Raw genomic sequence first — 22,309 nt, 5'->3', positions numbered from 1 at the left:
ATACATTAGATAAATTTCAAATATTTATATAAATAATTTATAAAAATTAATTTCGTTTCCAATTTGAAAGTTAACAGCCTTATTAAATATTTTACCGCAATGTTTAACCGACTAAACATGTAATTTACCATCTCGAAGAAAAAAAACAAATTTTATAATTTAACCCCTCGATAAAAACAAAATTTACAGTTTAACCCCTAAGGAAAACTAATTTAACACGTTTACCCCAAACAAAACGGTGCGTTGACGTGTTCAAGTGGACCCCACTCTCCCCGATAGGCAAAGCCCAAATAAAGACTCGAGCCAAGGCAGCAACCCGAAGACCGTAACACAGTTTCCATTATCCGGCGCCATCCAATCGCTTCGATCTCCTCTGGTAAACGAAACAAACCCTAGCTTCTGTTCTCGATTCACTCTTCTCTTTGATTTTTCGATCGTTTCTTCACCTTTTTTTATTTTTTATTATACAATCTTTGCTTTACGATTCTTTGGTTTAATTTCATCTGATTATGCGTATGTTGAATCAATGCGTTGCTTTTTGTTTGTTGACATGGTGATTTCTATTCATTCTGGTTTGGATTTTTTTGGATCTGGAATTGATGTGGTATCGGTGCGAGGACTGGTTTTATATTATTTGTTTCTTTTCCGGCAAAACCTAATTTGATATTCGTATTTAGATTTGAGAAATTGCGAAGGCTTATTGGGTTGTTTGAATGGATTTCTTGGGTGTTGCCCTCGTAATAGAGCTCCTTATTTTTTCTGGATGATTTGGAGTTTGGAATGGAGAATCGTTATTCACTAGTAACTAATTTATGCATTTTCTGTGTGCTGAAGCCTGCTCTAGGGTTCATCGTTATGTATGTGTTTCTTTAACATGTAGAAATGCATGTGTTGTTGGAATAGATGACATACAACAGAGAAAGGGGAGGATGAGAAATTCAATCCATAACTGTAAGAGGCTAGATTAGTAGTTTACCAGGATCTTAATCATATCAATAAAGATAGATACAGAATTCTGTTGAATAAGATGACCGGGCCATCATCAGTTGTCGCTCTTTCTTTGTTTCCCATAGGATCGAAATCAAATGAGTTCCCGTGATAGATTACATCGTTCAATGGTGGACGAAGCTTTGCTTCATCCTCCTTTCAAAGATAAGGGAGTGTCTTGCAGATGACGGCCTTTTTTGTGGATATTTTGTAGCCCCATTTGACTTGAGAGAAATAGAATGATTTTCGGGGGGTGAATATTTCTCGGGCGGGCGGAGGAGGGTCTTTAGCGAGGTCCATGTCCCCCTTTGGGTTTTTTATCACTAGAAAATTTTATAAATTCTTATTTTGAATCATTGAAGCCCTTTTTTAGAGACTTTTGCCATGAACTCCCTTTGTCTTGTGCTAATTTGTTTTGGGTATGCTCACATGTATTTTCTTTCATTTTTCTCCATAAATGAATCCTTTCTTCCTTCCCTTTGTTTCTGAAGTAAGGAGAGTTGTTCTTGCTTCTTGAAGGATGAAAGTCTTCATTGAACTTGCCCTTGTCCTTTGCAAATAGTTCTGAACTATGTTGTTGTGCTTTCATGGGCTAATATTGTGTATGAAATTAGAAAAGATTATATGGTTAGGTCTACTTGTTCTTATATTGTTTGTGTTCGATCTCTCGGGCAGATTTTCGTACCGTTTGTGAACAAGAAAAACAAATGGCTGCTGGTAAGGTGGCTCATGTCACACTTAAAGGACCAAGTGTCGTCAAGGAGATTTTGACAGCAATGGGAGTTGCTTTGTTTGCTGGTAGCTTTTGGAAAATGCATCAATGGAATGAGCAGAGGAAAGTGAGAGCTTTCTACGATCTACTGGAGAAGGGTGAGATCGGTGTCGTTGTCGATGAAGAATAGATAGATCATCGTTCAATCTATCATGATCGTGTTTAACACATTGGTCAACATGTTTAGTATTTGCTCTTGGATTAGAGATAACATGCTTATGTTTTGCAACAATTTCTGCAAATAAGACATGAGGGAGGGAGACAGATTTTTCTGGACTTGTAAACCCTGTTTCGTGATTTATTATGCTACTGTGCATCACATTCAACTTTTTTCTCACCAGAGCTGAAAGCCTCAGTCCCCATCCCCTATTGCTTGGTTTCCTCAATAAACAGGACAACTTGTGAGTTTTATGAACAACATATAACACTTTTTTATGATTTGACCTTTGGATTATTTGACTTGGTAAAATGAACTCAAGTTTTTTTTTTTTTTTTTTTTTTTTTTTTTTTTTTTTTTTTTTTTTTTTTGTTCATAAGCACAAGGACTTGTGCGCCAATTGTTTAGGAAAAAGGATATCGAGTAGTTATTCTTAATTACTAAAAAATTTGTATGTCTTACTTAAAAACGAATAAACCTTAGTTTCAAGAAATAATATTTTCCACCAAGACAAATGAACTCAAGTTTTTTTTTTTTTTTTTTTTTTTTTTTTTTGTTCATAAGCACAAGGACTTGTGCGCCAATTGTTTAGGAAAAAGGATATCGAGTAGTTATTCTTAATTACTAAAAAATTTGTATGTCTTACTTAAAAACGAATAAACCTTAGTTTCAAGAAATAATATTTTCCACCAAGCACCCCTAAATCAAAAGCCCTTTTGAAAGAAACTATTAAGGAACAGATGAAACGTTTTCTACATCAAGACCAAGTATAAGAGAAAACAATGAAAGAAGCTATTCAGGAACGGGTGGAAAAGACCAAGTATAAGAGAAAACAAGTGAAGTAAGGAGAAAACAATGAAAGAAGCTATTCAGGAACAGATGGAAAAGACCAAGTATAAGAGAAAACAAGTGAAGGAGAAAACAATAAAAGAAGCTATTCAGGAACAGATGGAAAACACCAAGTATAAGAGAAAACAAGTGAGGAGAAAACAATGAAAGAAGCTATTCAGGAACAGATGGAAAAGACCAAGTATAAGAGAAAACAAGTGAAGTAAGGAACACAGATGGAACGTTTTCTACTCAAGACCAAGTATAAGAGAAAACAACGTTTTCGACTTCAAGATCAAGTATAAGAGAAACAATGAAAGAAGCTATTCAGGAACAGATGGAACGTTTTCTACTTCAAGACCAAGTATAAGAGAAAACGAGTAAAGTAAGGAATAGAAGTAAGGAACAGATGGAACGGTGAAGTAAGGAATAGATGGAACGTTTTCTACTTCAAGATCAAGATAAGTATAAGAGAAAACAAGTAAACAAGTAAAGTATAAATACATTTTATAACTTGAAAATATTATAATTTAAACCTGAAATAGAATATATAATTCTTAGAAAATACTAAATATAAATATATATAATATATTAAAGATTGTCGTGAATGATTAGGTTCAAACATATGAAAAGAAAAGAGAACTTCATACAAAACATAGAAGGAAGGTATTGAAAAATTGTATAAACGAGAGCCATTTACCAGAAATCAGAGCTAAGAGAAATTATTTCAAATAACATTTGGAAAATAGCAACTAATTTTATCTTTTATAAAACTGCTTCAGAAGATTCAGGTTGCCATTGCTCATCAAATTGTTTACATATATAAACTTAAGCCTCCATAAATCAAATAGCAACCAGAACATGATTTCCAACTAAGCGTCTTTGCAATACGGAAAAATGATGTAAATTTCTTACCAAACGCCACTCTTTACTTTAATCTTGAATGATAACACTTCAGAAGCATGGATCTGCATCTTTCAATCCACGTTGTTGTACTTCCGAGGGTCCGCGTCCATGCTTCTTATTTTACAATTTGATTCTCCACTTCATTCTTGGCCGCAAAAGCTCAGCAAGAAAATCTACCAAACAAAAGCAGAATGTTCCAAGAGTTATTGAATTAAGTACATAAAATGGACAGAGACAATCTTGAGCGATGTGTCGCATATCATCTGTATAAAGAAGCTTTCCATTTGCAATAAAATGGTAGAGAGAGGACACTTGATTGAAAGAACCAACTTTGCAAGTAATAGTTCACACTAAGTCTAACAAACATAATGATAGCAAACCACTTCGTCACCCAACCTCCAACTCCTGCCTTGACAAGCTAGAGTGATGTTAAATCAAAAGCATTAGAAACAATTAATTTGTTTGGTCGAGTTGATAGTTTCATTGAGGTTGATGGTTAACCGCTCGCCTCATACTCAATTCGAATTCACAGAAGCATAAGAGAAATGAGTTAAGAGTTAAGAGGATTTCCTTTTTCTATGTTTCCTTTCTGTTTTATAGCTTCAGGTTGAAATGGTTTATTTATGTATTTCAGCAACTAAAAGTGAGGAAATTACCACAACAATGATCTTCGAATAGAGTAAAATCCATCATTATCAAAACTTGAGCGCTCGGCACCACCACCCCCAGAACCAGTAACAACTTTTCCTTCAGAATCTGCTGCTCCACTACCTTCATCTTTGCTTTTACCCACATCTTGACTTAAATCAGAAGGGTTAGACAGACAGTATTTCTCCAGCCATCTATCAGTTTCCCAGAGGACATGCATGATACTCTCTCGGGAAGAATAGCCGTGGCTCTCAAAGGGAAGAACCACAAGGCGACATAATGCTCCATGGCCTTTCAAGGCATTGAAAAATCGATCGGACTGCGAAGCATGCAAACACGAGATGAGTTTCTAAGCGAGTTAAGAATGAAACTGTAGGTAAACAAAACTGTATTAATATATATATATATATATATACTTTCTTTTGTTTCTTTTTTTTTGTTTTTTTTTTTTTTTTTTGCTACCCAAGGTTATTTCATTGTTTATTGGTTCAAGAACTTGCAAGCAAACAAAACCAAACAGTTAAAAATTCCAGACCAAACCTGCATAGGTAAAGTTCCCGGGTTGTTGTCTTCTTCACCATGAATGAGTAAAATTGGCTTCTTGATTTTATTTGCTGATATAAATGGACTCATCTCTACGTATGTGTTGGTTGCCTCCCAAAGCGTTCTATCCTCATTCTATAACAATAAAGTATAGCTCGTCAGATTAGCAGAACAAAGGATAGGAAATGTGTGGAAATGTTGGACCACTTGTAGGCATAGGAATTTAAGCCATTTAACTTTTGTATGGGCAGTGTATAGAGGAAAGTTGACTCTTTAAATATGCAACTACCTGAAAGCCAAAAGGGGTAAGTGTCCTGTTATAGGCACCGGAGCGAGCAATTCCACAGCAAAAAAGATGGGGAGCATGAGCCAGAAGGTTTGCAGTCATAAACGCACCGTATGAATGTCCACCAACGGCAATCTTATTAGGATGAGCAACCTAGTCATGGTGGCATATCAACATGGTTAACTATTTTATAATCCAAAAAAATATCGGTAAAGAAAACAGAACACTCACCCCCCGTCTAATGACCTCCTCAACAGCAGCCTCTGCACTACCAACCAATTGCTCTACATATCTAGCAAAACATGAATGCTTTAGATTTTTAACAAAATTGAATTATTTAATGAAAAAAACCCAATGAAATATTTAAGCACAAAAATGCGGTACCAATTACCTATCATTTGCCTCCTCGTTACCTTCACCAATGATAGGTATTGTTGGTCCAGCCAAAATAGCAAACCTGAAAGACTTGATGAACTTGAACAAAATAGACTGTGATTGAAAAATAATGTGAAGGCAATAATCTTGAGGAGGCACTTCTACCTGCGAGCCAACCAAAGAAGAGCAGATGTTGAACCTATACTAGCAAACTCATTAGGGGAACCACGGACTTGTCCAGCAGCATCTTTGCTTTTGAACTCACCAGGGTAAGACCAGATCAAGCAGGGAAGAGGACCATCTTTTGCTGGATCATATTTTGGTGGCAGATATAGTGTGGCTGTCAATTGAACTCCATCTTTTCTCTCGTATCTGATCATCTCTTTCTGCAGTGATGCCAGCTGGGGATATGGATGAGGAAAATTTGTAATTTGACTTGCTTTCTTATCAGGCCACCTCAGTATGGAGTACTGGGTGTTTTCAGTTTTGGATTCCTTGGAAGTCAAAAATTTCAGTTGATCAATATTTAGATCTCCTTCTTTCTCATCAGACATTAACGCCACAACACTCTCATAATACTTTTCTTTGTCGCTCTTCCATATTCTCTCTTTCCTGCCTGTGTTTCTGAAGGAATATTTTCAGAACCATTGTTGCATTAATAGCACCAACAAGAGGAACAAAACAAGATATGATTAAATTAAAACACTTACATGTCAAATAAATCAATAAAAGGGATGTTCCCTTCCGGGGTAGCACCACTACCATTCAGTAGAACATATGTGCTTTCATCATTTTCCTTCTTAAACTTCGCAATTACATAAGTTCCAAGAGGTGTTCTCCGCAGCATCGGTGAGCCAGGGTCTGAATACACATCTTCTGATGACCTATCAAATAAAATGCGAGGATTCTCCTCTTTAGATCCAGGAGAGATTACCCAAGTTCGTATTTTGCGCGTCTTGTACCAAGATTCATAAACAAGAGCCAGCGAGTCATCGCACCAAGATATTCCTCTGCAGCAATAAACAAGGAAAACGTATTAAAACAAAGTTTCGAGGTTAACAACTTGATTTAGAAAATTTGTAAAAAGAAAATCCCAAGATAGATATAGGAGGCAACCTCTGAATAAAGTAAATAGATTTATGGAACATCAGAAGTTCCACAAATTTAGAAGAAAGATTAGTAGTTATGGAATGAAAAGCGTTGGAAGCAATGGCAAAATTATGTGATGAGAGATTTAATATAGCCAAGCATAGACAAGATCATGTATGGTTTGAATTCCCAAAGTAGGTCACTTTCCACCTTCAATATACTATCAGGTTTTTCAGACATCTTCAGGTTACTCTACATTCAGGGAACATGTTAGAGATACAAAAAAAAAAAAAAAAAAAAAAAAAAGGGGTTCTGTTAAAGTTGAACAATGTCAAAGTAAAAGGTCAGTTTCAACTTTCTTAGCGGCTATCTAAAATAATGACCAGGATAAAAAACAGAGGAAGAAAGGAAAACATACCCATAACGAAGATCAAGTTTGTGTAATATCTCTGGCCGTTCACCTTCTAGAGGCTCAGCAGATTGCGTATAAACAATATCACGAGGAGAAACCTCTATTCTCGCATCTCCACCATCTTGAGTTTCCGCCCTAAAAAATTGAGACAAAGTAAACAGATAAACTCAAACAAGCAATACAGGTGCAAATGCTGACAGTAATTAGTAAGCATGAACCGATTATTTTCCATACAAGGTGACATATAACATAAATATTTAAAAATTTAAATATAAATAAGAAAGGGATGTCCATAAATATGCAAAGAGCAGTAGCGATTGGTTTAGGGACTCGGATGCACACCAGTAAAGTGTTGATGGCTTATCTGCTCTCCAATTGATGGAACGCATCCCCTTTCTTGCGCTGTTGAATGCAATGGGGATGTCCTCAGCAAGAGGCAAATCACAGAGCTCTCTAACAAATTTTCCATCTGTTGTCCACACAGCTACCTTTTTAGGAAATCTTCCACATGGAACAATAAAAGAATACGGCCTGTGAATAGTACTGATCAAAATATATTTGTGATCAGGGGAAGGGTCCAGTGATGTATATACAGCTGGTGTGCCAAACTCCTTAACTGTGCCATCCAATGAACCCAAAACAAGTTGGGTAGTGGCATAGTAGTCAAACAAATCTTCATCATATTTGTCCTTTAGCAAGTCCTGAAAGGTTCTGGCTTGAATAATGTTCATCTGCTCATTAGATTGAACTTTTGGACCATGAGGAACCAAGGGTTTCTTTGGTGGATCTCCACGAGAGGAAGGAATGGTAGAAACTAACAAAGTAGAATCATTTACCCAAACAAAATTCTCAAAAACTGCATTTACACATATGTCTGTATTCTGAAACAATGGTCTAGCTTTCCCAGTTTCAACATCAGCAACCCAAACTCTAAGCTTACCGCTACTGCCATTTTCCTCGTCGACTCGCACACTGAAAGATAAATGACGGCCATCAGGTGACCAGGAAATGAAATTAATCTTAGCACCATCTGGCAAGCCATGCACCAGCTTCTCTGGACCCAAGGAATCATCAGGCATCAACTGATGAATCCCTATTCCTGTGTAAAATGACATTCGACTTCTGCAATTGCACTGTCCATCAATACGAATACCAGCCAGCTTTTCTTCTGGTTTTGCAAGCTCTGATATTGGAGGTAAAGACCTTCGCTTGAGGAACAATATTTTATCCCTAAGTGGCGAGAATGACAATATGGGAAGCGGTGGAGCATCAACAATGTCCCTGATTTCAGTGGGAGGGAGACGATACCCAACCCCCAGAACTGAATTCTCGGAATAAACATATCGTGAGTCAGAAACACCATTACAACCCTCAAATAAAACTTCAAGCAATGTGGTGAAGGTTTGGATTTCAGTAAGCAAGCCACGAACAAACTTAGATAAAAAGCTAAAAAATCCCTAAAGAAAGAAGAGCACCACCAAACATACTGAGTTTCAACTAAGCACCTTTCCATACAAATAGCACATGTAATCGAATTATATATTTCATTACGACAAAAACTGAGAAAGAATAAATTGCCTCCACAAGAAAAAGCACAAAAAGAAAAATTCAACGCATCAGGTAGGTACGAGTACGAATTACGAGCAATAAAATTCAATATGATTATAAAGAATACGCCCGACCAAGTCCAGGTGACTCTAAAGTCCATAACCTAAGAACAATAAAATCAATCCCGTCAATACCTTGACCAATTCAATCAAACAGTATCATAGCGCTAAATTAACTAAACAATCGGCACTAGACAGCCACAATAGAATAAACAACTCAATGACGAAATTCTTTTCAGTACCATCATCTTCATTAGAGACTGAAGCCGAAGAGGAAGAAACAGAACCATTGGAGCCTCCGCCACCGCCACCGCCACCACCACCGCCGCCGCCGCCACTGTCCTCGGAGACGATCGCGTTGAGAGGAACAAGGTTCCGGAGCCTAGACGAGGCCATGAGGGAGGGAGATGAGAGTGTTGCAGAGTGCAATCTGCGGCGGGTTGTGAGAGAAAGAGAAGAAGGGAGAGAAATGGAGGAGAAAGGAGGGAGAGAGGGAGGGAGGAGAGAGAGGGGGCGAGAAAGTTTGTGAAAGCGCATCATCATCTTCATCGATTCCCGGCAGATTGGCGGACCAGTTGCACAATTGGGCGAAAGTATCTCCACCGTATGCATTAAATTTAAATTCCCCCACATATTATGAATTTTTATTTTTATTTTTTATTTTTTTTCCTCTCTTCATCTACTGTTTAATTTTTATTTAAATTCATTAAATTTAAACGTTCACTCCAACTTCATATTTTGATATCTAATTTTTAATTTTATTTTTGTCTACGTTGTAACGCCTCAAATCCACCGCTAGCAGATATTGTCCTCTTTGGTCTTTCCCTTTCGGGCTTTCCCTCAAGGCTTTAAAACGCGTCTACTAGCGGAAGGTTTCCACACCATTTATAAACGATGGTTTGTTCTCCTCCCCCAATCAATGTGGGACGTCACAATCCGCCTCCCCTTCGGGGTCCAGCGTCCTCGCTGACAGCCACCATTTATAAGGGTGTGGAAACCTTTCACTAGTAGACGCGTTTTAAAGCCTTAAGGGGAAGCCCGACAGGGAAATACCAAAGAGAACAATATCTGCTAGCGGTGGATCTAGGTCATTATAACCTGGACTCTCACAATCCACCTCCTTTGGGATCAGCATATTCGCTGGCGCACCGCTCCATGTCTGGATTTGATACCATTTGTAACAACCGAATCCCACCAAAAACGTCTTTATTGGCACACTGCTCGATGTTTGATTTTTAGCCAATTAGTAACAGCTCAAGGGCACCACTAGGTGCTTAGTAACAGCTCAAGCCAACTGATAGGTGTTTGACTTTGATATCATTTGTAACAAATCCAAACTCATCGCTAGGTGTTTGACTTTGATACTATATGTAATAGTTCAAGCTCACCACTAGTAAATACTGTCATCTTTGAGATTTCCCTTTGAACTTCTCCTTTTAAAATGCGTATATACAAAAATTTACATATCCTTATAACGAATGTTTTATTACTATTTATAACCGGCGTGGGATCTCATGTAATTAAAGACAGTCTTAATAGTTTGTAATTAAAAATATTACTTGAAACTAACTTTTTTTTAAAAAAATTATAAATTTACTTATAATTTAATAAATTTTTATAAATATTTCGATAGTTACAATAAAAATTATAATTTTATTATTAGTGTTCCAAAACATGATTGGTTTTACTCATGTTAGACGAACACGGCTCTCCACAATAGTATAATATTGTCTACTTTGAGCATAAGTTTTCATGACTTTGCTTTGGACTTACCCGAGTATTATTTGATTATAAACTCATGATCATTCCTGGTCGGCGGTGGAACTTTCATTATCCAACTACTCAAATCAAGGAATTGTTAAACAACGGTTAAAAACATCCTAATTATGTTTAAAACAATATCGGACGTCCCCAAAAAAACCCCAAAACACGACAAAACCCCAAAACACGACAAAACCCCAGCCACGTGGCCATTCCTCAATGGCCATCAGCAGATAAGAAATATGTGCTCCCAAACCCACAGCATCCAATTATATATCCCCCAATGATTTTTTTTTTTTTTTTTAATCATTTATCCAAATCCACCGCTCCGCCTTCAGCTCACTCCTCCGAGAAAAAATGGCAGCGATTTCCGGCACGACGATGGCAGCCTTAAAACCGGTGGCTGACTCGCAGAAACCCGAATCGCCGGTCCTCCGATTCACCCGGCTCAGCTACAAGTGGAAGCGGTGGACTGCCGGTCGGATTAGTGTAGTTGGACCGGTGGCGGCCGCCCCGGACCGGATTTCGGAGAAGGTGGTGGAGAGCATAAAGAACGCGGAGGAGACGTGCTCGGATGATCCAGAGAGTGGGGAGTGTGCGGCGGCGTGGGATGAGGTGGAGGAGCTCAGCGCCGCCGCTAGCCACGCACGTGACCGGCTGAAGGATGCGGACCCGCTCGAGGGGTTCTGTAAGGATAATCCCGAGACGGAGGAGTGTCGCACGTACGAGGACTAAGTAATTTATTTCAATTAATAATTTATTTGGACTATTTTTTTTCGATGTAGTAGAAAGATTTTGTGTGTTCTTTTCATTTTTAGTTAGGGAGGTTTTGGTTTTCGTTTGTTGCGTGAAATAAAAATAACGTTTCGAACTTTTAACCTAATGTTTAATATCTTTTAAATATTTTTAGTTAACGAAGGATGTTACACATTAATTATCGACATAATTAAACGATTATTATGATATTATATAGTGTGATAATTGACGATATTTTAAATTTTAGTTTCTATCCATTAAAAATGTTCAAATTTAATTTTTAAATATTGTTTAATTTGATAAATATGTGGATGTTAAAATTGACGAATCATAAACTAAAGATCTCCTTTCGAGACAAGTTTGACGTTTCGTTTTTTTATGAAACAAATTAATATCGATTTCGTAATTTATTAATTTTAACATTTATTCTAGAAAAAAGGTGAAGTACGAATTTCTTTAAATTTATTAGTTAAACAAATAACGACGATGAGATTATCATAAAAATGACATAAATAGATAAAAACTTTAAGCATTATAAAATTAAAATATAGTATTTATTTATTTTTAATTTAATGATATTAGATGCTGAAAAATTTTAATCTCTCTTACTCAATTCCATATTTATAAAAACAAAATCATATGATGAAATGAAATAGTGTTTTAAAAATTATAAATATTTAAATTTATTTTAGTCTCAAATGGTATTTTTGTTACTAAAGAAAAATATTAATACAAATTTTATAGACATCAAGGTGGCTGTAGTTTAGTGGTGAGAATTCCACGTTGTGGCCGTGGAGACCTGGGCTCGAATCCCAGCAGCCACATTTGAAAGTATTTTTTAAAAGTTCCAAATTTCACGCAAAAAATGTAGAAGCATATAAAATTTCTCCCTTTAAGTTTATATTGCACGTATTTTTTTAATGGAATTATTATCATTTGTGTCGATATTTAAATTGACTTAAATTTTAAGATATGTGGGAATAAATTCCTACGAAATAAGTAATAAAATATATTAATAGATAAACTATTGTCAACAAAGTGGCTGTAGTTTAGTGGTGAGAATTCCACGTTGTGGCCGTGGAGACCTGGGCTCGAATCCCAGCAGCCACACTCAGTTTTATATTTTAATATTTTATGTTTTTTTCTCTTCGATTTATATATTTATTAATATTTTTATCCGACACTTATTTTCCCGCCTAAAAGAACACTTCCTTTCATCATTTGCCGCCAAATCCTTAGACCTCCCAGTCGCATCCTTAGAATCACCATTTTCATCTCCCCGCTTCTCCGAAATGTCAGCCATGAAAGATACCGGAGCTCTGGACTTCACCGCCGACAGAGGTAAGCAACAATATCTATAGTCTCTCTACCATTTTTTTTTTTTTCCAGAAAGTTGCAGTTGAAAACTTGTTGCAATTCCTTTGCAGTGCTCGCAAAGGAGTTCATCGCGAACTTCGCCGACGCCAATGGCGACGCGAAGTATTTAAACATTCTGGTAAATCTTCCACATTTTCATTCCCGTTTCTCCACTGTAATTGTAAATTTGTTTGGTGATTTAGTTTTAAACCCTAAATTGGGCTTACCTACTGTGATCGATTTGTTTTGTGATTTTGTTTCTTTAGACGTTTTGTTTTTTAGGTTTTGATTTGATTTTTTTTTTCTTTTAGCAAGAGGTTGCAAATCGCAGAGTTCGTGCAATTCAAATCGATCTCGAGGATGTCTTTAATGTACGCTTTTGTTTCTCTCTCACTCTCTCTTTTTTTTTCCCCGATCATATCTAATTGATTAGTTAAATAACACAGTTTTCTATGCAATTTTATTTCAGTATAAGGACTTGGACGAGGATTTCCTCAGACGTATTACAGAGAACACTCGACGATATATTGGAATTTTTGCCGATGCGATCGATGAGCTCATGCCAGAGCCAACAGAGGCGTTTATAGATGATGATCATGACATATTAATGACTCAAAGGTCCGATGATGGGCCGGATACTGCCGATAACCCTGACCCACGCCAAAAAATGCCTCCAGAAATTAAACGTTACTTGTGAGTTCATTGCGCTCCTATTCCTTCAGAGTTCAGAGTTGAGAGTATACTGAAAATTAGTGAAGCATGACTAATCACTTTTCATTCAATACCAAAATGCTTTTACATAGATTCTGTGTTTTTTTTTGCACCGTCAACTGTGCATAATGATATTCTGTACTGTGTTTTCTGGGCTCACAAGGAAGGTTAATTGAAAACTTGTCCAATTGGTTCTAGACTTGGGATTACTATACGAGTGATCTTTGATTTCTTATGCTTTGTGTGTCTCAGGAGGGCTACCGAATTGTCATTGTTACTTCTTGGCTTGCATGATTTGTCTTCAATGACAAACATTTTCATAAACGAAGAATTTCATTAATTCAGTTCCAATTGGTTGATATTTGCACCAATGCTATTATTTAATGTGTGGGGTTTTCATTCCCGAACATCTTTTCTAAATGAATTACCTATAATTTACTGTATACTTTTAAGGGATTACGTCATTTCAAAACTATCTTATGCTCAATCATTTTTTATTCAGTGAAGTTTACATTAGAGCATCTTCAAAGGGTCGTCCATTTACCATAAGAGAGGTCAAAGCTTCATATATTGGTCAACTTGTGAGGATATCTGGTATTGTGACGCGCTGTTCAGATGTAAAGCCATTGATGCAAGTGGCTGTTTATACATGCGAAGACTGTGGTTTCGAGATATATCAGGTAATCTAAATTGTAAAGCTGTGATTACCATCCCTTTTCAAGAAGAACGAAATTGATGATGAAATGAATATTTTATCGGTGATAAATCATGATTTCATCACTTGCATTACCATCACTAATGTTATTGATTTTTAAAATTGTGTGGCCCTTCTCTTGGTATGATTTTTAGGAAAGGCTTAGATTTTACTGTGGTTACTTAACTTTTAGCTTCTTTTTCCTCCGCTTGGATGTTCATTTCTTCAGTCTCACTGTATTGTTCATTCATGTAGCCACTTTTCTGCTTCACAGGAGGTAACAGCTCGAGTCTTCATGCCATTATTTGAGTGTCCATCTCAGCGTTGTAGAACAAACCAAACGAAAGGCAACCTAATTCTTCAACTTAGAGCATCCAAATTTCTGAAGTTTCAGGAGGTCATCAATTAACTTCTTTAAAGACATTGGTGGAAAAATATTTCTATTACAATTTCATATCTTGGTTGATATTCGTCATAAGGCATGCTGGTGCATTTGGTTTGCAGGCCAAAATTCAAGAGTTAGCTGAGCATGTTCCAAAAGGTCATATTCCCCGGACAATGACTGTTCATCTCAGGGGTGAACTAACGAGGAAGGTTAGTTCTGCAAGTAAATTCCCACTGGTATTTCTGATGGTGACTAGGATTTTGTTTAGTGTGGCTGATTGATCTATCTAGCCTCAGCAACTATTGCTTGTGAGTTGTGACCTTGAAATGCTTATTGTATTTGTCCATCATGCCAATATGATCTTTTTATTTTCGTAGATATGTCTTATTGAAACTTCAAGGAACAACGTCAATGAGTTTTAGTAATAATTAGAGCAAATGCTTGGAACTCAAATTTTTAAGTTTGCATTCAGCTTCTTTGAGTGATGGGTTTTAGTTTCTGTTCTTATCTAGAAAACATTAGAATTTAATGTGACACATATTGGCATGTGTACATTCAGCCCTTTTGCTCCATGAGTAATTTTGTATTAGAATAATTAGTTCACACCTGTCCTTTTTCTGAGCATTGTCAGGTAGCTCCAGGTGATGTTGTCGAACTATCAGGGATTTTTCTTCCTATTCCCTATACGGGTTTCAGGGCAATGCGTGCTGGTTTGGTTGCTGATACATTCTTAGAGGCCATGTCTATCACCCATTTCAAGAAAAAATATGAGGAGTATGCCATTCTTCAACCATCATCTTCTACTTAAACAATTTTCATCTATAATCTGCTTTTAGTGGCATCTTGTCTGCATTATTCCCAGCTTTCTTTCTTGATCTCTTATAACTGATCTATTACGTTAACTTGGTTCAGTATAGAGCCTTTACTTTTTTAGTTGTTTTGTACTGCAGATATGAACTTAGAGGAGATGAGGAGGAACTAATTGCACGTTTGGCCGAGGATGGTGATATTTACAATAAACTTTCAAGGTCGTTGGCACCTGAAATTTTTGGGCATGAAGATATTAAAAAAGCTTTACTGCTTCTCCTTGTGGGTGCTCCTCATAGAAAGTTGAAAGATGGGATGAAGGTAAAAACATAAAATCATCTTGAGTAATATTTGATGCATGGGTTTTTTTTTTTTTGTTAATTTTTTATGCTGCAATCAATCAATAAGGCAATGTTCTGGTTCATTATTAATTTGCATGAAAGTTTGTTTTTTCCCCTCCTTTTTCCTATCACTGGTGCATTCTATAACGATATTTAAGATAGTTTTCCACTTTGAAATTTTCAAGGTGGAATTATAAATTCTCAATTCCAAACTCGTTGCAGATTAGAGGAGACTTGCATATATGTTTGATGGGTGATCCTGGAGTTGCGAAGAGTCAACTTCTTAAACACATCATCAATGTTGCTCCCAGGGGTGTCTACACGACTGGCAAAGGTAGCAGTGGGGTTGGTCTAACGGCTGCTGTTCAGAAGGATCCTGTCACAAATGAGATGGTCCTTGAAGGAGGGGCATTGGTGAGACACATACTTCATGTATCAAAACAAAATTTGCACTTTGCTCTCCCTAGATTTATCATAGCTTCTGATGTATCAAAGTTTCACTGAGTGCGAAATTGAACTACTTCAGGTATTAGCTGATATGGGAATATGTGCAATTGATGAATTTGACAAGATGGAAGAATCTGATCGTACAGCAATACATGAAGTCATGGAGCAACAGACTGTGAGCATTGCCAAGGCTGGGATCACCACTTCTCTTAATGCCAGGACTGCTGTCCTTGCTGCAGCCAATCCAGCATGGTACTTACCTTAATGATCTTTTTGAACCATTTTCTGATTCTCTCTTTCAAGTGGGTTTCCGTTTCTATACTTTGAGCAACTTTTCTCAGTTTTATGGGATCATGAAGTATGCTTATTGTATCTCCATAGGGGACGATACGATCTACGTAGAACTCCAGCTGAAAACATTAACCTTCCTCCAGCTCTATTATCAAGATTTGATCTTCTTTGGTTGATCCTAGATCGAGCTGATATGGATAACGATCTTGAAATGGCTAGACATGTTGTTTATGTTCATCAGAATAGAGAATCTCCTGCCCTTGGCTTCACCCCACTTGAATCATCTGTTCTTCGGTAATGTTACAATTGCTTTCTTGCGTACATATTAGACTAGGAAGTATAATGATTTCAGATTAAAAGGAGGCTTTGCTTTAGTTGATTTTCAAAATCTAAACGATCAGAATCCTCATACATGCTCTTCTTTATGCTTGGGGCTTAGTTAAAATATAATTATCAGTGTTTCATTCTTTTCTTTCTTATCAATCTCTGTTTAATGAACCAATAAGTTGTATATTTCTGTTTTAGAAAAAGGAAAAAAAATAATCTATACATTTCTGTTCTGATGACCAGATAAGTTCTGCTTGCTATGTCAGACTTTCATGTTCCCTCAAAATTTCTGCCAATGAAAGTGAATCTTCCCAACAGAGAGCTATAGATCCTACAGATGTTCTTTTCAGTCATCAATTCTCAGATTATATTATACCTGTGTACTAAATGCATGCATTGGGGCCTGAAAATCTTCATTTTTTCCCTTTTTTACAAATCCATCATCAATTTCGGTTGCCTGAAAATTCTTCAATTCACTTTTTAAATTTGTACTTTGTCGTTTTGGTGGATGTGTCAGAGCTTATATTTCAGCTGCGAGAAGATTGTCTCCTTACGTTCCCAAGGATCTAGAGGAGTATATTGCCAGTGCCTATTCCAGTATTCGACAGGAAGAAGCTAAATCTAACACTCCACATTCATATACCACAGTCCGAACTCTACTAAGTATTCTCCGGATATCAGCTGTAAGTCTTATCTTGCATTTATTCATAAGAGTAACCTATAAACTCTTCTGTATGTTATTATGCCCCCCATAGAACTAAATACCAAATAGAGACAAAGATACTGTTCCTTCCCCGCATTTGAATTTCATCTAGGTTGAAATATTTTTGCCCAAGCTGAACTCATGGTCCGACTTGGGTTGGTAGCAAAAAAAGTGCTGACCACTTAGCTCATGGTAAGTATACATAATGTATGTAGCTTTGATGAACTAATGAAACTTTGAATTTAACTCTTCCTTCACAGGCTCTAGCAAGGCTTAGATTCTCTGAGACTGTGGTTCAGAGCGATGTCGATGAGGCTCTACGGTTAATGCAAATGTCAAAATTTTCTCTATACTCGGATGACCGTCAAAAATCCGGTCTAGATGCTATCTCAGATATCTATTCAATCCTGCGTGATGAAGCTGCCAGAACGAATAAAATGGATGTGAGCTATGCACACGCCCTTAACTGGATCTCTAGGAAGGTTAGTTATTCTTATTCTTATAGTCGTTTACACTTGGAATTCCTACATCATGCTCCACGCAGTTGAACACATTTGATAGACTGAACATATAAGAGGAGATACATCTAAAATCATAATGTTTTTACTGGTTCTTTATCTTCCCTGGATGGGAGAAACAGCTCTGAAATTCCCAAGGCCTTTTATCTTCTTCTTGCAAATCATTTAAACTATGATTACTGTTAGAACAAGAAAATATATTGCTAGTCTAGATAGATTCTTGTTACTAAACACTGTACTTGAAGTTTCATCATGGTGATATTTAGCTTAGTAGCAACAACTATGCTACAAATCGATGCCACAAGTTTGCTAAAATCCATAATTTGTAGATGTTGATCCAAAAAGATCCATTCACGGTATCTTTTCTTTCATCAAAACTGAATCTAACTATTGGAAATTGAAATGTTCGGTTTTCTTCAGGGATACAGTGAAGCACAGCTAAAAGAATGTTTGGAGGAGTACGCAGCCTTGAATGTGTGGCAAATTCATCCACACACCTTCGACATTCGGTTTATAGATGCCTGATGTGTTGTTATTTGCATTATTATTGAGTTCGTGACTTAGAGGTAGTTTAAATTGTCTTAGCATCGGTTTCAACCAATGATCATTTAGAATACGAAGTAAAAGCTCAAAATTTTTGGAGGGTTTAATGTTGTATCTATAGGGGTAGCTGTGGACATTACCACCATATCTGTATAAGTGTATTCTAATTTTTAAGTTTTAAGGGGATTATTTGTCTGGATCCATTCGTTTCATGTGTTCTAAATGTGCTTATATTTGGGTTTTTGGTTTTTTACTTCAAGATAATTGCATTATTTGGTTGATGTGTATAGAAAGAGTTGTACACTTAGAAGCGGTTTAAGACAACAGAGTGTTTGAGGATTGTTGGGAGAGAGTCTACGTTGACTAATTAATGGGATAATCACGAGTTTACAAGTAAATAATACTATCTCTATTGGTATGAGTTCTTTTGGAGAAACAAAGGCAAAGTGTAACCGCCTAAGTTTGTTGCTAGATATTGAGATTTCCTTTAGAGAGAGGTTTCTACACCTTTAGAAGAATGTTTAGTTCTTTTTTTTTCAACTGAAGTGGGATTTTACACAAAGTCACGAGAATTTATGTGCAAATTGGACAATATCATATCATTGTGGAAGTTCATAATTCCTAATATAGAGTTTCTATAAATGTGAGTGGTGATTCGATTTTTGAGTTTAATATGTCTATTATTTCAATTCAACCACATTTAACAAATAAATTATATCAAATTAAAAAATAAAGCATTTTAATTTCTATGATTTTAGAAAAGTTTAATTTAATATCTAGTTTCAAAATTAGAATTTATTTCCTTAGTTTGATAATATATAGTCTAATAGTCTTTTTCCTATAATAAATTTTCAGCCTTTATACATTAATTTTTTTTTTTTAATTAGAAAATTATAAAAGGGTTATTTTTTAAATTAAAAAAATTAATTGTGAAATATGAAATAGGATGTGTGTGTAGTTATAGTTTAGTTAGTTATCAAAGGAATATTTATCTAATTGCCCTCGCAAAATTGGGATATTCGTTCTAAAAGCCCAAAACAGTGAAGCGTTTCGGTTGTGTGTGGAAAGTGAAAATGAAGCCAGTGGCTCTTCTTCTTCATCCTCCAGCCACCATCTCTTCAGCTGCTCTTCGTTTCTCCTCCAAATCCCACCTTCGAAAGCGTCCCTTAAACATCTCCTGCTTCGCTGTTCAATCTGAATCGGTAGGGTTTCAATCTTCCCCTCGCCGTTTTTGAATTCAATCGACTTTTTCTTATCTTCATTGTATTTGAATCAATCCATAGACAAAGGTTGAAGTATCTTCAAAGCCCGAATACAAGCCTGGAATGCTCGACGATTTCTTCCTCAACCTCTTCCGAAGCAAAATGGTTCAGGTTGTTTAATTTCACACTTCACTTTCATTGTTATCACCAATCGATTTTCTGAAAAAGCAAGTAGTTGAAGTTAATTCTTTAATGTGTGTTTTGACTGCAGGAAGTCGGCTGGGATTCTGAAAAACCTGGATATGATGGACTAATCGAAGTCGCTAACAGGCTCACGATGAAGGGCAAATCCAATTCCGATACCATAGAAGCGTCGGTATTTCTTTTTTAAGAACAATTTGTAGATACAGAACAGAACATCTAAGTTTTTTGTACTCCTTGAACATTTGATTGTAGCTGAAATTGTAATCGCGAGTTAGGTTCGTAGATTTCATTATGGAAATTTGGTTATGGCTGCAGGTTCGAATTTTAATAGCTTTGTTTCCTCCTCTTCTATTGGAACTTTATCGGATGCTGGTATCACCTATAGCTGGTGGCAAAGTGGCTGCGATTATGGTCGGTGAGTTGAGCCCTTCAATCTTTATCTGTATCTAGAATTTGGATATTGTTCCTTTTTATTTGGGAATCAATTACTTTTCATTTGTTTGACTTTGATCCATCTGGTGTAAGATTTTGAAGATTAGTTGAACTGTTCTTCTCTTTTTTTCTTTTTCCTCTGTGTTGAAAGCAAGGGTGACTGCGTTTACTTGTCAATGGCTAATGGGAACTTGTACTGTAAATTCAATTGAATTACCTGATGGATCGTCTTGCCAAAGTGGGGTATGAATTATTGATTACCATGTTCATGAATTTCCGTGGGAGTTGCTGAGATTTTGGATTTTTTAAACATCAATTCAATATTTAAAGCTTACTGATGCAGGTTTTCGTTGAAAAATGCAAGTACTTAGAAGAAAGTAAATGCATAGGAATTTGTCTCAACACTTGCAAGTTTCCTACTCAGGTTTGTTCTTGCCAACCTATATATATCAAGCTCTTTCTTTACATTACTGGTAATTTGGGAACGTCTTGTTCGTTCGAGTCTCTTGATTCTGCACACACTATTCATTTGACTTGACTCGAACAAATCTCGACAACCTTGATTGTGATGTAGAGCTTCTTCAAGAACCAGATGGGAATTCCTCTATTAATGGAGCCAAACTTCAATGACTATAGTTGTCAGGTAATTCTATCACTTAACATTTCTGTTCCACTGTTGGGTAGCTTTGTGGGTAGAACGGATAAGTCCTATTACATGATATTGTTTGTATCGATCTCCTGGAATGTTTGGATCCAAAGTATTGTGACTTGATTGAAATGAAGTTACTGAATTTAGTGTGAATTCTCCTTTTAACCTTGACGAACACTGCTATTGACATCTAGACTCTAGTTCTATGAAGATATCATTAGCCAGATTCCCAATTGAATTGAATCAAATAAATCCATAGTTTGGAAATGGTTTTGGGATTAGTGTATGGGACGTGTAGTGTGTTGAAGATTGTTAGGAGGGAGTCCCACGTTGGCTAATTTAAAGAATGATTATGAGTTTATAAGTAAGGAATACATCTACATTAGCATGAGGCCTTTTGGAGAAGCCCAAAGCAAAGCCATGACAGCTTAGGCTCAAAGTAGGACAATATCGTCCCATTGTTATGCTCAAAGTGGATTGTTAGGGTGAGGCTGTTCGAGGGCTACATAGACCTCAGGGAGGATTGTTCGGAGGGAGTCCCACATTGACTAATTTAGGAAATGATCATAGGTTCATAAGTAAGGAATACATCTCCCCTTTAGACTCTAGCTCTATGAAGATGTCATTAGCCACTTATTGAATTGAACCAAATAAATCCATAGTTTGGAAATGCTTTTGGCTTTTGGGACTAGTGTATGGAACTTGTTGTGGCTGTCACTTTCTGTAATTTTGATCAAAGGGCGGTTTAACTTAGCAGAATTGGGAGTGAAATATGCATCCTAGCGTCAACCACAATAGTTTGATTTGTCCATTTTAAGTATAAGCTCTTGTGGCTTTGCTTTTGGTTTTGGTTTCCCCAAAAAGGCCTTGTACCAACGAAAATGTATTCCTGATTTGTCCATTTTAAGTATAAGCTCTTGTGGCTTTGCTTTTGGTTTTGGTTTCCCCAAAAGGCCTTGTACCAACGAAAATGTATTCCTTACTTATAAACTCACGATCACCCCTTAATTAGTCGATGTGAGACTCCTCTCCCAACAATCTTCGCACAACCCACCTGTTTAATGATACCCATATCAGCACCTTGTATGAATCTAATCAACTTCACTTTCCTTTTTTTTCTTCCTTGTGGGGCAACCGAATGTCAAAGTTCAAATTTGGTGTTCTTCCTCCTCTGCCTGAAGAAGACAGCATACTGAAAGAGCCTTGCTTGGAGATATGTCCTCATGCCACAAGAAGAAGAGAAGTTTTGAGTAAGATGAGTGCAACGCAGTGCCCTAAAGCATAGACCGAGCAGCCTATGACGAGCTTGGGATGGTGCTGAATGAGCTGGGATTGCTTGCTAACCGATTGCCTTCCACATCTCTGAATTTTCTTGTACTAAAAAAAAAAAAAAAATTATGAGTTTATTTATTTGAAGGCTTCAAATAATCTCCAAACTTTTGAAAAGTTTATAAACTTTTTCAATTTTATGTCACTAAACTTTAAAAAAATAGTTAATAATAGGTTCTTAAACTCTCAATTTTATGTCTAATACGTGATTAAATTTTTTATTTTATATTTAGTAGATTATTG

The 22,309-nt window shown here is 36.5% G+C and overlaps 5 protein-coding genes and 2 non-coding genes across 8 annotated transcripts; 6 read left to right on the top strand and 1 right to left on the bottom strand.

Annotated features, from left to right (window-relative positions):
• The first annotated feature begins 223 nt into the window (after positions 1-223).
• Positions 224-2,101, top strand: LOC111779127 (putative cytochrome c oxidase subunit 5C-3). Its single transcript, XM_023659202.2, has 2 exons — positions 224-376; positions 1,663-2,101. Exon 2 carries the CDS (start codon positions 1,695-1,697, stop codon positions 1,887-1,889), a length of 195 nt encoding a protein of 64 aa, XP_023514970.1. The 5' UTR covers positions 224-376; positions 1,663-1,694; the 3' UTR covers positions 1,890-2,101.
• Positions 2,102-3,490: 1,389 nt separating this feature from the next.
• Positions 3,491-9,224, bottom strand: LOC111779118 (putative glutamyl endopeptidase, chloroplastic). Of its 2 annotated transcripts, XM_023659193.2 has the most exons (11): positions 8,853-9,224; positions 7,346-8,324; positions 7,010-7,138; positions 6,213-6,512; positions 5,668-6,126; positions 5,519-5,584; positions 5,359-5,419; positions 5,131-5,280; positions 4,839-4,976; positions 4,307-4,617; positions 3,491-3,823 (listed from the first exon to the last, which is right to left on the bottom strand). In XM_023659193.2, coding segments are annotated over exons 1-11 (2,964 nt in total). In that variant the 5' UTR covers positions 9,223-9,224; the 3' UTR covers positions 3,491-3,822. The 2 variants fall into 2 exon arrangements, with proteins under 2 accessions (XP_023514961.2, XP_086975422.1); XM_087119296.1 differs by lacking the exon at positions 3,491-3,823 and having other exon boundaries at positions 4,303-4,617.
• A 1,446-nt stretch (positions 9,225-10,670) lies between these two features.
• LOC111779126 (calvin cycle protein CP12-1, chloroplastic) lies at positions 10,671-11,249 on the top strand. The gene has a single exon (XM_023659201.2). It carries the CDS (start codon positions 10,729-10,731, stop codon positions 11,104-11,106), a length of 378 nt encoding a protein of 125 aa, XP_023514969.2. The 5' UTR covers positions 10,671-10,728; the 3' UTR covers positions 11,107-11,249.
• Positions 11,250-11,879: 630 nt separating this feature from the next.
• On the top strand, positions 11,880-11,951 carry TRNAH-GUG (transfer RNA histidin (anticodon GUG)). The gene has a single exon. It is a non-coding gene; the product is annotated as a tRNA-His (tRNA).
• A 214-nt stretch (positions 11,952-12,165) lies between these two features.
• On the top strand, positions 12,166-12,237 carry TRNAH-GUG (transfer RNA histidin (anticodon GUG)). The gene has a single exon. It is a non-coding gene; the product is annotated as a tRNA-His (tRNA).
• Positions 12,238-12,321: 84 nt separating this feature from the next.
• LOC111779119 (DNA replication licensing factor MCM7) lies at positions 12,322-18,462 on the top strand. Its single transcript, XM_023659194.2, has 15 exons — positions 12,322-12,468; positions 12,555-12,622; positions 12,795-12,854; positions 12,953-13,176; positions 13,697-13,874; positions 14,163-14,285; positions 14,393-14,482; positions 14,905-15,047; positions 15,224-15,401; positions 15,644-15,835; positions 15,948-16,120; positions 16,250-16,453; positions 17,004-17,169; positions 17,450-17,671; positions 18,128-18,462. Exons 1-15 carry the CDS (start codon positions 12,420-12,422, stop codon positions 18,230-18,232), a joined length of 2,175 nt encoding a protein of 724 aa, XP_023514962.1. The 5' UTR covers positions 12,322-12,419; the 3' UTR covers positions 18,233-18,462.
• A 795-nt stretch (positions 18,463-19,257) lies between these two features.
• LOC111779124 (beta-carotene isomerase D27) lies at positions 19,258-22,256 on the top strand. Its single transcript, XM_023659199.2, has 8 exons — positions 19,258-19,452; positions 19,534-19,623; positions 19,724-19,828; positions 19,972-20,071; positions 20,240-20,331; positions 20,432-20,512; positions 20,663-20,731; positions 21,885-22,256. The coding sequence occupies exons 1-8, from the start codon at positions 19,324-19,326 to the stop codon at positions 22,020-22,022; spliced, it is 804 nt and encodes a 267-aa protein (XP_023514967.1). The 5' UTR covers positions 19,258-19,323; the 3' UTR covers positions 22,023-22,256.
• The last annotated feature ends 53 nt before the right edge of the window (positions 22,257-22,309 follow it).

The sequence above is a fragment of the Cucurbita pepo genome, chromosome 17 (genome assembly GCF_057944985.1).
Source record: "Cucurbita pepo subsp. pepo isolate OVF chromosome 17, ASM5794498v1, whole genome shotgun sequence".
Classification (NCBI taxonomy): domain Eukaryota; kingdom Viridiplantae; phylum Streptophyta; class Magnoliopsida; order Cucurbitales; family Cucurbitaceae; genus Cucurbita; species Cucurbita pepo.
The sequence above is the reverse complement of the archived record's forward strand: the minus strand, read 5'-3'. Positions and strand labels throughout refer to the sequence as shown.

Coding starts and splice junctions, on each gene's coding strand:
- LOC111779124 (XM_023659199.2), top strand. CDS start 19,324: ATGAAGCCAGTGGCTCTTCTTCTTCATCCTCCAGCCACCATCTCTTCA. Junction 19,829..19,971: donor CCGATACCATAGAAGCGTCG/GTATTTCTTTTT, acceptor TTATGGCTGCAG/GTTCGAATTTTAATAGCTTT. Junction 20,513..20,662: donor CTTGCAAGTTTCCTACTCAG/GTTTGTTCTTGC, acceptor ATTGTGATGTAG/AGCTTCTTCAAGAACCAGAT.
- LOC111779118 (XM_087119296.1), bottom strand. CDS start 9,222: ATGCATACGGTGGAGATACTTTCGCCCAATTGTGCAACTGGTCCGCCA. Junction 8,325..8,852: donor AGTCTCTAATGAAGATGATG/GTACTGAAAAGA, acceptor CCGAGAATTCAG/TTCTGGGGGTTGGGTATCGT. Junction 5,585..5,667: donor CTTCTTTGGTTGGCTCGCAG/GTAGAAGTGCCT, acceptor CAAGTCTTTCAG/GTTTGCTATTTTGGCTGGAC.
- LOC111779126 (XM_023659201.2), top strand. CDS start 10,729: ATGGCAGCGATTTCCGGCACGACGATGGCAGCCTTAAAACCGGTGGCT.
- LOC111779119 (XM_023659194.2), top strand. CDS start 12,420: ATGTCAGCCATGAAAGATACCGGAGCTCTGGACTTCACCGCCGACAGA. Junction 13,875..14,162: donor GTGGTTTCGAGATATATCAG/GTAATCTAAATT, acceptor TCTGCTTCACAG/GAGGTAACAGCTCGAGTCTT. Junction 14,483..14,904: donor GGGGTGAACTAACGAGGAAG/GTTAGTTCTGCA, acceptor GAGCATTGTCAG/GTAGCTCCAGGTGATGTTGT.
- LOC111779127 (XM_023659202.2), top strand. CDS start 1,695: ATGGCTGCTGGTAAGGTGGCTCATGTCACACTTAAAGGACCAAGTGTC.